The 13,028-nt window shown below is 38.8% G+C and overlaps 1 protein-coding gene across 40 annotated transcripts in view; it reads right to left on the bottom strand.

Annotated features, from left to right (window-relative positions):
* SORBS2 (sorbin and SH3 domain containing 2) overlaps window positions 1-13,028 on the bottom strand; it is a 163,308-nt gene that overhangs the window by 48,613 nt on the left and 101,667 nt on the right. For 19 of the 40 annotated variants that reach the window (XM_063156026.1, XM_063156025.1, XM_063156023.1 and 16 more), the window contains 3 exons: window positions 11,577-12,053; window positions 7,660-7,804; window positions 5,159-5,334 (listed from right to left, as the gene is read on the bottom strand). In XM_063156026.1, coding sequence (XP_063012096.1) covers window positions 5,159-5,334; window positions 7,660-7,804; window positions 11,577-12,053 — 798 coding nt within the window. Of the gene's footprint in view, window positions 1-4,351; window positions 4,481-5,158; window positions 5,335-7,659; window positions 7,805-11,576; window positions 12,054-13,028 lie in introns of those variants that run through there. The other 21 variants (XM_063156038.1, XM_063156045.1, XM_063156040.1 and 18 more) reach the window with 8 other exon arrangements.

The following is a 13,028-nucleotide window of genomic DNA, read 5'->3' as shown; positions in this document are numbered from 1 at the left end:
TTTAATATAATAATTTTAATGTATTTTGAATTTATTTATGCATTTTATCCAGGAATTCCTGTAAAAAATTCTGAAAGACACTGAAGAATGAGTCACTCTTGAACTGTGATCCTGGGAGGGTATAATGGTTCAGAACATCAGAATTATTGCGAGATCAAGAGTTCATCACCTTAGTGCCCTATATCTGACAATGATGAATGCTAGATTCTATACAGGAAAATAGAAACACCTCAGCAGTTATGATTACAAGCATGTAAGAAGTGCTTCTTTTGACCTCCTGGCAATTTCTGGCTTAAATTACTTTCTAAATGTAATTGTTAAATGATGCAGAAAATCTTTGTAATACTACTGAGAAAAGAACTAAGACCGCACTATATTTCAGAGTTAATGTTTGGATTGTTGACAAAGAGTATTCTTTTTACCAGTTTTAAAAGCCCTTTCCAGACAACTTTTTTTAACTTATTCAATAATCACTCATTAAATTATACTTATCTTTACTTTTGCAAACTAAGTAGCCCTAATCACAAGGTTCCCAAACTCTGCTCATATTGACTCCTGCTTGTGCTTCTTTTTATCTCTTACCCTTCTGAATTTTCTCTTTTACTGCAATTTTCTTTGAGGTAGGATGATAATATTCCAGGAAAGGATTAACACAAAGGCAAACATTTTCAGTATTATCCTTCTTAGGTGCTAGAATTTTACTTGTCCCACAGTAGCCATAAAAGCAGAAGTTTTAATGCAAAGAATCATGGAATCATAGAATGGGCTGGGTTGAAAGGGACTTTGAAGATCATCAAGTTCTAACATCCCTTACACCGACAGGGATAATGTTCACTAGGCCAGGTTGCCTGGAACTCCAACCAGTGTGGCCTTAAACACCTCCAGGGATGGGGCATCCACAAAACCCACTATGTTCAAACCTCATGGTACACAGGGAAAATTCAAAGGACCTCTCTTGAAGTGCATTATTCTGCACCAGCAAGCACCAAATTTGCAATCACTTTGCTTCCTCCTCTTTACCACAAAAAACAAAAATCTATGAATTCTTCCCTACAGAACACTGGACAGATGTGCATGTGTTCACCACACACTGCCATCTTTACTAAATCCCACCTTTGCCATGATTACTTGTTATCTCTACATAACTAATATGCTTTGTTTACAATGGTGAGCTCTTACTATGAGGGATTCGGCATTTCTGCCTAGTCCTGTATTTTGAGGACTCATATTGAGTTCTCATAAAATTGTTACTATTATTAGAACAATGTTTAAAATAAGAGCAGTCAGTTGAAGAACTTGGGGATCTCCTGGGTAAGTAAAAAATAAAGCAGAGTTTTGCTTTTTACCTAGGCCTGCCTTGCAAGACAGAGGTAAAGGAGGTTCAGTTTTGTCTCAAGATAAAATAGGTCCCTTCCCTCACCTACCAATGTGCTGAGTTCTGCCAAGTGTAAGCTATTCAGAAGCAGATTTGGGTCATATTCATATTGTTTCCCTAAAGGTATTAAATACCTACACTAGTGGAACTCTGGTTAGAATAATTTAGCTGGACTTGAAACAAGTATGCTGTTTAGTGCTCCAGGATGATATATGCTCAAAAGTTTACAATTCCAGGAGGTCTGAAGCAATTCATACTGGTGGACATGACCTCCCTGCTTCTCCTCATTTCCCACAGCAACAGTCCCATGATATTGTGACTGCCTGTCTGATTGTATTAAATGAAGAAGAGTCTTCCAACCAGTGGTAGGTGAATAAATCACAAATAATGCATGAATACTGCTGCCATGTCCCTGCTGTTTGTCAAGCATTGTCTGGTCCTCCACAATGTCAAAGGAGGCTCCCACACAGAGATCAGGTATGGAGAAGCTTCCATGAGTAGAGAAGGTTTCCCAACATCCTTCTAGATATTTGAATGTTTCTTTCTCTCATCATCTTCCCAGCAAACCCTCCTAGGGGTTTCAGCCTCAGGCAGTAACTTGGCTTTATGTTATAAACCAGAACGGATTAAGAAATAGAATACATTAATTTTGAAATTCATTTTCCCAATTTATATTCACTAATCCCACACACCAAAATGGTTTGAGGAATTAAGAGTATTCACAATGCACGAAGCCATTCGGATGCCATCCTGCTTTGCATATATTACAGCTGATGCAATTAAATGCTGGAACACGGCGTCATCTACGTGAAAAAAACAATCAGCAAACAGCACGTAGAGGACATAAGAAGCAACTGCAATTGCTCCTTTGGAGAGTCCATAATCCCTGCAGTATTGTAATCATCCATCAGGAAGTATGCAATTAAAGGAGGCCTCTCTGACCCTGAGATCAGCTCAGCTGGTGCGAACAGGGTGCTAATAATGCTTGCATCCCCATATGGACTATTCACTTAAGAACTGGACTTGGTGATCCTTGTGGATCTTCCAACTCAGAATATTCTGAGACTTTCAGTGGACCTCTGTTTTTTTGTGTTTTGTTTATTGTTTTTTATGAGCTGAAATATTACATCACTAAGTATGGAAAAGAAACCTAGGGGGACTTGGGTATTTCTCCTTCTTACTAAGTAGAGGCCTTTCAGTCTACCAATTAATTTTGATAATTACATATAAAGTAATCAATTTGGATGGAATAAAACAGTGCAGCCTTACTGCTTTCCATGAATCTGGCTTTTCCTTTCCCAGGTCTCCATCAGTGGTAAATTGTGCTATATTTGACTGAATGCTTTTCTGATTGAACAGCATTTTATCCTCTCTTTTTCAGAGACTTCATTTTTAGTGTCTTGGAATTTTACCATCTTTGGGGCAGGGCTTGGCACAAAGGCAGAACCTAACAACAATCTGAATTTTCAGACTTGCATTTCCCAGAGCTAGAAGGAGCTAAAGCGGCATAGAAGCAACATGTTAACATGGGATAGGGGTTCTGAGTGAATAAAAAGCTTTATAGAAGCCTTCCCTTCTCAGAAACCTGATACAAAATGGGTTAGCAGGAATAGGGAGAAAATCTTTCTGTTTTCCTTGGCTAAACAGCTGTCTCAAACCATGATCTAAGAGTGAAGATAGACTCGGAGGAGACGATCACATCTTGCAAAACCTCTTTACTCCTAAGAAGCACTCAAAATCTGGAACACAGATACTCCTGAGTTCTTCGTAACATGCTAAACTTTGAGCAGCACAGCATTTTGGAACACAGTGTGTTTTACCTATCACCCCTGAATCTTCATTTACTGCTTTTTTGATAGACTGTTGCCATTTTTGCAAAGAGGGAAGAGTGAAACTTCTAAACTTTATGTGCAATGATAAATTGAATTAATTTGTAAACTTCTCTCTTCAGATGGACTGAGGGTGGACCTTCTGGGAGAAGATTCCTATTTGGATTGCTCACTGACCTTGGAGAAAGGGCAGGTGATATACTCTACCTTCTACTATTAATGGAAAATGCAGTTTTAGCACTTTTGCAAGGTGCAGCATATTTGAGTCTTGCTGACAACTATACCAACTTTGTTCTTGCTCAGCTGGGATACACAGGGCTCACTGGGATACACAAAAATACTTGTGCACACTTATAAAGGAATCACAAATAAGTATCGTGAAAACAATTTTACTACCAGCTATGTGTTAAGGAAGCAGAATAAGGATGCAAAATGGCACATCAGATACACTCATACATACACACGCTAGCATAAAGTTTTAACTTCTATCTGATCGTGAGAATTATTTCTATAATAGCAAGATCACAGGCAAAGAGATTTCTTGAAATTGAAACACTCCAAAAATCAAAGCAAAACCAGCAGGAAAATGTTCTAATGCAAACTGAATTATATTTTTAGGAGAAAATGTGAAAGACTCAGATCATACAACCTGAAAGTTAAATATAGTTTGGCAGATTGCCAGCTTCATTAGGCACGCTTAAGGGGGATTTCTGTTATAATCTTATATAACTGATATGCTCCCTATTAGAACAATCTGCAACTAAAAAAGCACAAAACCTATTACCATATCCAGTATAAAGCAAAGGGACTACTTACTTAAAAAGAGGACAGAAAGCTAGAGCATTGCTGGAAAGAAATGTCTTCCTTTTAAAAGATTCTGATCATATAACTTTTTAATGTCATAAATAAAGCAAGAAACGCCAGACTTCCCCCCCCCCACCCCCCATTCCTATAAAAATTTCTCCCACCTTACCACTTATCCTGATTTTTTCCTATTGATTTTCTCCATTAATTCCTGGTTTCCCCTCTAATTTTTCAATCCCTTGAAGCAATCCTTGGCAATCCAACATAGCCCCCCATATGTCAACACTGGCAGACAGGATACATCCAACAGCTGCTACATCCCTGCACCTCACTAAGGCTTCACCTGCAAGGGCTCTGCCGCTTTCATCCTGGCTGCCACTCTTGTCCCTTAGTCCGTGCAGCACAGCAGTTCTCCTCTGGCTGGGGAGGCCAGCAAGTGCTGCCTCTACAGACCCAGTGCAGCTGCCTCTGCGCTCTTCGGAGCAGCCAGAAGAGGCTGCCCTGACAGCAGAGTGGAAAGAATGCTGCAGCATAGTGAAAACAAAACTCTTCAGTCTGACACCCCGGGACCACTCGAGCAGCGGCAGATGATCAGAACGGGGCCGCTCACAATGAAAGGGCTCCCCAGATATTCGCTCACGTGTCACTCGAGGGCACAAGGATTATTTACTGCACTGTCACCAAAATGCTGCTCCCTTAGGTTGCCAGCACAACAAAACTGCACATTTCTACACCACCCTGATGACTGCCCCAAAAAATGCAGAGGTGTAAGATTTTTGCATATACACACAGATGTACATATGATTATTTGCACACACACACATATATACATATATATAGTATGCATAAGCTTTATTTCGGAAATAAACCAAATGCAATTACTGTGCATCTCCAAAAGGGAAGAACTACAAGAGACACAAGAAAGACACAAAATTTTGGCTACTTCTAATTAAAACTAGAAACATGAGGTTGCCCAATTATGCTCCCATCAGCATTCTCCTTTTCGTCAACACACAATATTATATTCACAAGGCTGCTGATTACACACGCTCTATTCCAAATTATATAAGAGTAGAAGAATGTGAAAAACCCATTACCAACAATCAGTTCATTGTATGAGTTCATACACAGATTTCCCAGAATTTCCTACCGTTCTAATTGCTGTAGGGATTCCAGATTCATCTACCGGGCCAATCCCTGCATAATGTGGAGCTTTAATTACTGTGATTTTTTTTTCTTCTTCTGAGGATCTACAGATTGGTATTGTACTGGTGGTGGTGGTGGTGCCAACATTCTGAACATGCTGTGAGTATGTCTCTGTGGACTCTGCAAAGATAACATGACAGAAAATTGTGTAATGACAGAATAATCATACTTGGCAGTTAAAACATACTTTCCCATTTCAGTACACTGTACAAAGGCTGACAATCTTAATTGCATACATATACATTTTTTAAAAAGAAATATCATCTTAACTCGGGATTTGCACTGCTTAATGTTATATTAACAGAATTATAAACTTATTTAAGGACCAGACAAACTATTAAACTGAGAATTAGAGTAGAAGTACTTTTTCACAATGTCTTGCTCAATAAAAAGAGAAAAAAACCCCATAAACCTAGCAAAATCTGTTGAGAAAGGTGCAGTAGCCTTTCTCCTATAAATCAAACTTTTGCACCTTTTCTACCTGTTCCTTGGAAACTAGTGACATAATTTCAAAACTTCCACCCACCAAGCCCAGCAAACTATAGAAAATTGCTGTTCTCTAAGCACAGAAGACAGCCTTGCACAAAAACTTATGTCACACATGCTAAGAAACATGAAGTTTTGATGCATGAATATTTTTAAGAAAAAAATCCTGACATACAGTGTTCTTCCTTAACGTGTGTTGATATGTTTATGTGACTCCACGTATAATCCATAAAAATGGTTTTTGGTAACCCAGCACCTGTAGAGCAATCTGATAATCCACCTACAGTAATTCAGGTGAAGTGTTCAATCTGCTACTGTTTTATAGTGACCTGCAGTATTTCTACCCTTCCCCTTCAAATCTTCCTTTATGACTAATGAAATTAATATATCACTATTACCATTTCCTTCTAAAACGCAGAACAAAACTTAACAAGAAACACCTCAGTGCTGGGATGTGACATGAAAATTTGTACTACTGCAGAAAATACACTCTTTCCTGTGTACAGGAAAAAGAGCCCTACTCCTTCAGGCAGCAGGTTTCAGTAAATTAGTGGGCTGCTATTACAAAGCCTCTATTTTGCAAATTCAGGTAAAGTGAGATGGTTCCACTGCAGAATAAATGAATGCAGGGAGTAAAAATATATGTTCTAACACTAATGGTGACAATAAAAATTGACTTTCATGTGGCATTAATATCCAGTGATTATTCTGAAGAAAAATATGAGTTGTAATATGAGCCTCAGTGACTCCTCAGTAAAAGGAGCTCCAGTGACTGAAAGCTCTAATTTTAATTTGTATATTTCTGCTCACTCCCATTGCAGTGCTGGATTTGGCACGGCTGTTTCAGCTGTTTACTCAAGTCTGAAATCCTGTAAATAATTCAGTGCTACACATATATGGTGAGGGGCAACTCTGTGTGGCAAATGTCTGAATATTTGGAACTTTTTCCCAAAATCCATGATGTTAAATTTAGAAAACATTTTGGATTTGATCCTTCGTTCCTCATAGGCCTCAAACTGAGGCCACCAGGGGGTTTTCTACATGAGCAAAGAGAATTAAATCAGGCTCTTACTGTGGAACACTGAACTCTAGCATCATGCAAGAGTGAAAGTCTTGGGAAAATACATATTTCAAGTATATCCAAACCAGTACTGATAGATCTTTAAATGAGCAAACTGGAAGCACTCAAAAACTCTAGAATTCTGGGATTTGGAGTAACCCATCTATACAGTTTTTGTACTTATCGCTATGATGACAGCAGCATTTGTCTAAGATGTCTCAGAGCAAGAACTGTCACCTAATTTCTCTGCAAGCACAAAAAAAAAGTAAACTGTGGGACCACATTCAAGTTATTTGGCATGTATAATCTTTTCTAAATATGCACAACACTGGTAGAAAAAGCAAGTAAATTATTCTCTTGGCAAAATGGGATAAGACTGGCAAAGAGCCCAAGGCTGATAGTACTTGGTTTGTGTTTAATTTTTAAATTAAAGATGCTCTAAAAAAATACATGAACAAGTTTGAGATTGATGTGGCTTTAGGTTTTTAACAGCCCAGAGCCTCTCCCTTTGTTGACAGTATTTCTGCTGAAGAATTAAGGAAGTTGTAGGGAGGAGCAAAGTACAAAGTGGGCCCTCAGTTTCTTATGGCAAAATCTGAAAGGGCTGGACAGGTTGAGTGATTTTGATAGATGCCCTTTCCTTGGTAAAGCCAGTAGAAAATTGGCAAGAGGTTAGCTCACACACCTAGGTTATAAAACTTAACAGTAACTCCAGTTGAGGATCACTGCTGTACCTAACAATAAATGCTATTATGTTTTTGCATTTACTTCCCAAGGTAGATGAATAGACAATACCTTCATTATGGACCTGAAGCACTCTGCAATTGTTTGCAGCCTTTACCACATGAATCAGAATACATTGTGTAATGTATAAAGCAAACATTCTGTGTGAGGCTTACCCATCATCCTGCCATGCTGCATGATAACAATGTTGGAATTGAGTGAAGCTGGTGGAGGGTAAGCTGAAGAAGGGGAAAAAGGCCTTTGAAAGTGACTCACTGGGCTGGCAGCAGTGCCAGAATTCCCATTCACTGTGATCTGAGCCTGAGAGAGACAAAACAATATCCCATTAAACTACACACAAAGCTCTCCAACTGCAATCCCAAAGCAAGAGTGATGCAAGACTGTCATCCACGCAACAATTCCCAGTTGTCAGGTACACAGCCATAATGGCATCTGCATTCACTGAAACACAAAACTTCTCACAAAGGGAGCAGACTGTGGCCCTTATATAGCTTGTACCTCCCCTCTTCCCTCCTCGTGTGTGCTGGCTGTGACGCATGCTGTCTTGGGAAGGTGGCAGAGATCATGGTCAAGGCAATGAAGATGGCACAAATGAGGTTTGCAGATGTCTGACAGCAATATAAAATGAAGATGGCAGTAAAAGCTCCCAACACTGTGTGACAAAGGCTGTCTGCCACAGATCCCTCACATCAAGAGACACATTCTCTTAGTGCACATACTCAAGCACTATGGATATTAATGGGAACTTCTGTGCAGACTGAAGGGAAAAGTCTCATTAAGACTAGCTGAGAAGAGTGAAAAAAATTTCTTTAAAAAATGGAAACCACCTGGAGTGACTGTGGCATGCTGATATGTAATCTATCACAATAAAAATAAATAGCACCAATTAAAAAACCAACAACCCACAATCACAAAATGACAGAACAAAATCAAAATCAAAAGTGGGAGAGATGAGCAAACTGGAAAAAGCAGAAAGCATGTAAAGCCATTTAGGCTTTAGTCACTAGAGGCACTTCACAAGAGGAAACTATCTGCCCCCAGGTTTAGAATCCCTGCACTGGGGCTGCATCACTTTTACAGGGAGTATTGAAAGAATCAAAACTGAGATGTTGAGAAAGCATTGAATGAAGTAAGAGGGTAGTGAATATTTCAGCAGAAAAGCAAGTGAAGCTCTCTGAAACATCTCCTTTACTGCAGAACTGTTCTTTAAATCTGAATTAGAAGAACTACAAAATTGTCTTAATTTTATATAACAAATGAACTAAAACATGCTGCAGATGTAAACAAGAGACTAGCTGAAGCAGCAAAGCATAAATAAAAACATATTAAAATGCATATTATTTTTACAAATAAAAACCAAATTATTAATGACCTTCTGTATGCATTTGTATTTCAGAGATTACGGAATTGATTTGAAATTTTTAACATCTTGGCCTCCCATAGCTAAGGGAGAAATAACATTTCTGGGTCCTATGCAGACATTATGTGAATTCCTATATGCATTCAGGGGTTTGTCATTTTAAGGATGTCTGTTTTCAGAAATGAGCTGAAAAGTTTCTGTCGTGGTGATGTCTCCATTGAAAGTTTTGTGTGTAAATGTTTCCTCTCTCAATAAACTACAGAACCAAAAGTAAGATGGCTTTTCTTCCATGACCCTCTCCTGCAAAACAACCCAGCTTTGGAGATGTAAGAACAGAAAAGTGATTTAACTCAAAGACAGCATTTCAATGAAGGCATGTTTTCAGATAAGTTTTCAAACTGAGGCCAGCTCTCTCTCCTCTGCTTCAGGTGTTCACCCATTCTCTTCTCCTACAAATTATCTTTGGGAAAGCTTGTCTCTAGGGAAGGCAGGGTGCAACTACGTGCAGAGCCTTACACCTTCTTACTTATTTACTATGGCTTTTGCTTCTCTGAGCAGAACTGGCGTGAGTTCTTTGCAGACTATGAATTTTTGTAATAAAAGACGGAGATATTCCAGAGAAGGACTTTACCAAATAGCTCAGTTAGACAGCAAGGCATTTACACTAAGTAGCACAAAATATCATGAAAACAGGACCTGCACAAGCAGTTGAAGGACATCAGTCATAAATGTGTACGTGGCATGTTCATGACATTTCTGGGTTTGCTTCTGAAGGTCTTAGGTAAGATCTCAGCTCAGTTATAATTTTTTAGTTTCTAATGATTTTCTCCTTGAGGAAAATGTCTGTGAAGGTGGCTATTTCATTTGTTCATCTGCTGCATATTCCATGGCTTACAAGGTTAGCTATAGAAGACAGTTCAACAAAATTTCAAAGGCCTTTTCTTCCCTTGGAATAATTTGGTAGTTACTGACATTTCAATCTGAGAATGTGACACTTTAGGTCCAGGTGACAGAGTTTATTCCCAGATTTTACAAGGAAGTAAAATCCTTTTAGATGTTTTTTCATTTCATGGATGCATTTTTAGCCATCTGACCTTTCTCTACAGTGAGTGGGAGATGATGACTTTTCTATACTGCAGAGTTGGGTTTTGCCAGCAGTTTAATTTCTGTGGGGTTCTTAGGACTACTTGGGGATTTTTGCTCTTTGGGTGAATGTCTTTTCATTTGGCTTTGTCCATTAACAGTGAACAAACATTATGCTCATCCCTGCCATGTCTAAAAGAGAAAGTGATGGTCAGACCTGACCATTACATAGCCTTCTACTGGGAGAATAACCCAAAAAGAGACAGAAGGACCAACTGCTCACTTTAGCTTGCAAAAAATGATGCTCAAAGAAAACAAATACAATTAGCTGACAATTTTAGAAGTAGGCTACAAGAAAATATAAACATTCCATGCTTCCCATAGCTAGTAAATGGTCATGTGGTGACTCTGTCTGACCAGTCTATACTTATTATGGTATATTTGGCTACAATGACTGTGTTTTATGCAAATTCATAGTAATGATTCTTAAAAAACCCCAATGTTTTCAGAGCTGTGTTACAGAAGTTAAGAATTAAAGTTTTTACATGACTGCTATTAGTATTTTTTAGCAGCATCCAGAGCAATGACAACCAAACATTGGCTTTCCAGGTGACTATGTGCAAGGTTGGACTCAAAATACTTTTTAAAAATCATACACAAAACTTAAAAAATATATATACTGTTTGTTCTTTTCAGGCTTGAAAATTACTGTAAGCTGAAGTATTTATACAAAGTTTGAACAGTGCTGTGACCCAGTAAAACTTTGGATTCAGAACATCTCTCTGTTTTGCAATTCAGCAATGAATTGCTCAATTTAAATGAAGGCTTTGTTCTGACTCATTTTAATCATGTGGATAATCTCAAAAGAAATCAAAAGTGATCTGGGTTTGACCCAGATTCCATACCTTCTTTCTCCCCATATATGAGTATACTAAGGTACAGAAAACTGAATGTATGTGTAAAGTGTCTAACTGCATGCTGGTTTTTCCCTTGACTTAACCAAGAGAAAAGTAATAGTACACTTGAATAGTTCAAGATTATTTATGTAGTTCAGTCCTATAAGAAACTGTACTTAGGAAAGGAAAAGGTTAATTACAGGAGAGAAAATCAGCTTTGTGCAGTCATCATGGCTGGGGAAAAAAACTGCATTAAATACTGTGAACATTTAGTATGAATTTACAAATAACATTATTAAAGTCTGCATCTCAGTGTAAGTCAAAATGGTGGTAGTCCAGACTCCAAAAACCTGTAAACTGTTAACAATATTTTAAACAAATTTCTTCAAACTCCATGGAATGTTCGCTTTTAATACTTTGGAACAAGTATTTCTTGAATTTATTTCCTTTTAAGCAAAGTGTTTGATACACCTTAGCTGACCACAGAACTGTGCAGCAATCATTTTGTACTCCCAAATCTGCTATGCCAATGATTTTATTTTTTTTTAAAAAACTGTTACAAAACACTGTCAGACTGTGACCATGGAAAATTACTACCAAAATACTTGTCTGTATTACTTGTAATACTTGTAATACTTGTCTGTGTAATGGGATAACAGACAAGGTCGGACTCTGTTCCCCTCTGACAACCTGTTTGAACAAAATGGAGGAGGAAAAAAGGAAGCATAATTACATGAGAGGTGGCAGCAGTGTTGGTTAAGGTGGTGCCATCTGACACGGCAGACATCTGGCTCGGGGTTGGGGAAGGTGTTTCAGAGCAGTCAGTGGTGTCATAGCTGCAAGTCTGCAGCTCATCTAGGATGGCAGTGGAGCCCTCGCTCAGCGTGCGCGAGGAGCACTCGCTCATGGCAGAGTCTGTGCTCACTGAGGCCGCTCCGCTCCTGCTCCTGGGGGCAGCAGCCAGGAACGGGCATTGGTAGGGACACTGGGACAGGGCTGGGCTCTGATCAAACAGGGAAGGCAAAAAATCATCAAGCGTTGGCAAGGAATATGGCACTGGGTGGGCGCCACTGTCTGGTGAGAAAGAGGCTCTGTTAACTGGTACCACAGGAGAAGGAAGAGGCAGTGGAGAAGCTTCTGTTGCTGTTTGTCTGTGTGTCTGTGAAGCATTTACCTCCATCACAGGGGCAGTTACTTTCTGGTTTCCAAGCTGAGATTTGAGGGAAAAAAAAATAAGAAAAGAAACAGATTACTTAATGAATAAAGAACTTTTCCCTTTGCCTCTTGCTGGGTGTAGGGGGATTACAGAAGTGTAAGGTTTTCAGCCACCCAAGGAAGTTCACATTTACAAAGATTAGGAAATAAATCAACCATGCTCTATATTAGAGTAGGACAACATGAAAGAAATGAATGCATAAAATACTAGTGGAAGCAATGCCAGAAACCATAGTGTGCTGAGGATGAATATTCATAATGTACTGCAATATTAATGATCTCCATTGTGCATTGAGGGGCTCACACTATTTTATTCTTCACATATATATGAGGCTAGAGAATGTCACGTCCATGTAATTTTCAAAGTAAAAATGTATCTGCAAGTCTGATCTCGGTAAATGTTACACTTATTTTGTCAAGGATAGGTATGATTTTGAAATTAACTGTAATATAAAGATGAACAGGACTGCCAGATATACAGGAACACGCTTAATGACTATTCATATGATCTGCAAGTAATAGGTAGTAGAATTTTTTGCCTCTTGTGACTGAATACATCTTCTCCACTGCCGCTCTAATAAAAATATTTGGATGATCTTAGAATTTCCAAGCACCCTGGAAGCACCCTGTCACAACCTACTCTATAAGGTGTATGCATAGAAGTCTTTCCAACATTAGAGGACATAAGGATTGTTAGGGTAACTGGTATAAATCAGGGGAACAAAGACTGGGAACACAAGAACAGGACATACTGAAACAAAACATGCCAGTTTGGATTCAGCACAGCTCCTTAAAAGTAGAAGGGAACAGTCTCATGAGAGTGCTTCTGAAAACTGCCACACAATGTATGAGCTTTATGTTCTGTCATTTCAAATCAGTCACAGGGCACTCAGTTTAAACTAGCCCTGCAACTGGCTTTTTGCATCTGCAACTTCTTTTTGAACTAAAGCATGTTGGCATCTAGTATTTG

Source organism: Melospiza melodia, chromosome 5, assembly GCF_035770615.1.
Source record: "Melospiza melodia melodia isolate bMelMel2 chromosome 5, bMelMel2.pri, whole genome shotgun sequence".
NCBI lineage: Eukaryota > Metazoa > Chordata > Aves > Passeriformes > Passerellidae > Melospiza > Melospiza melodia.
Note: the sequence above shows the minus strand (reverse complement) of the source record. Positions and strands in the feature narration are given on the sequence as shown.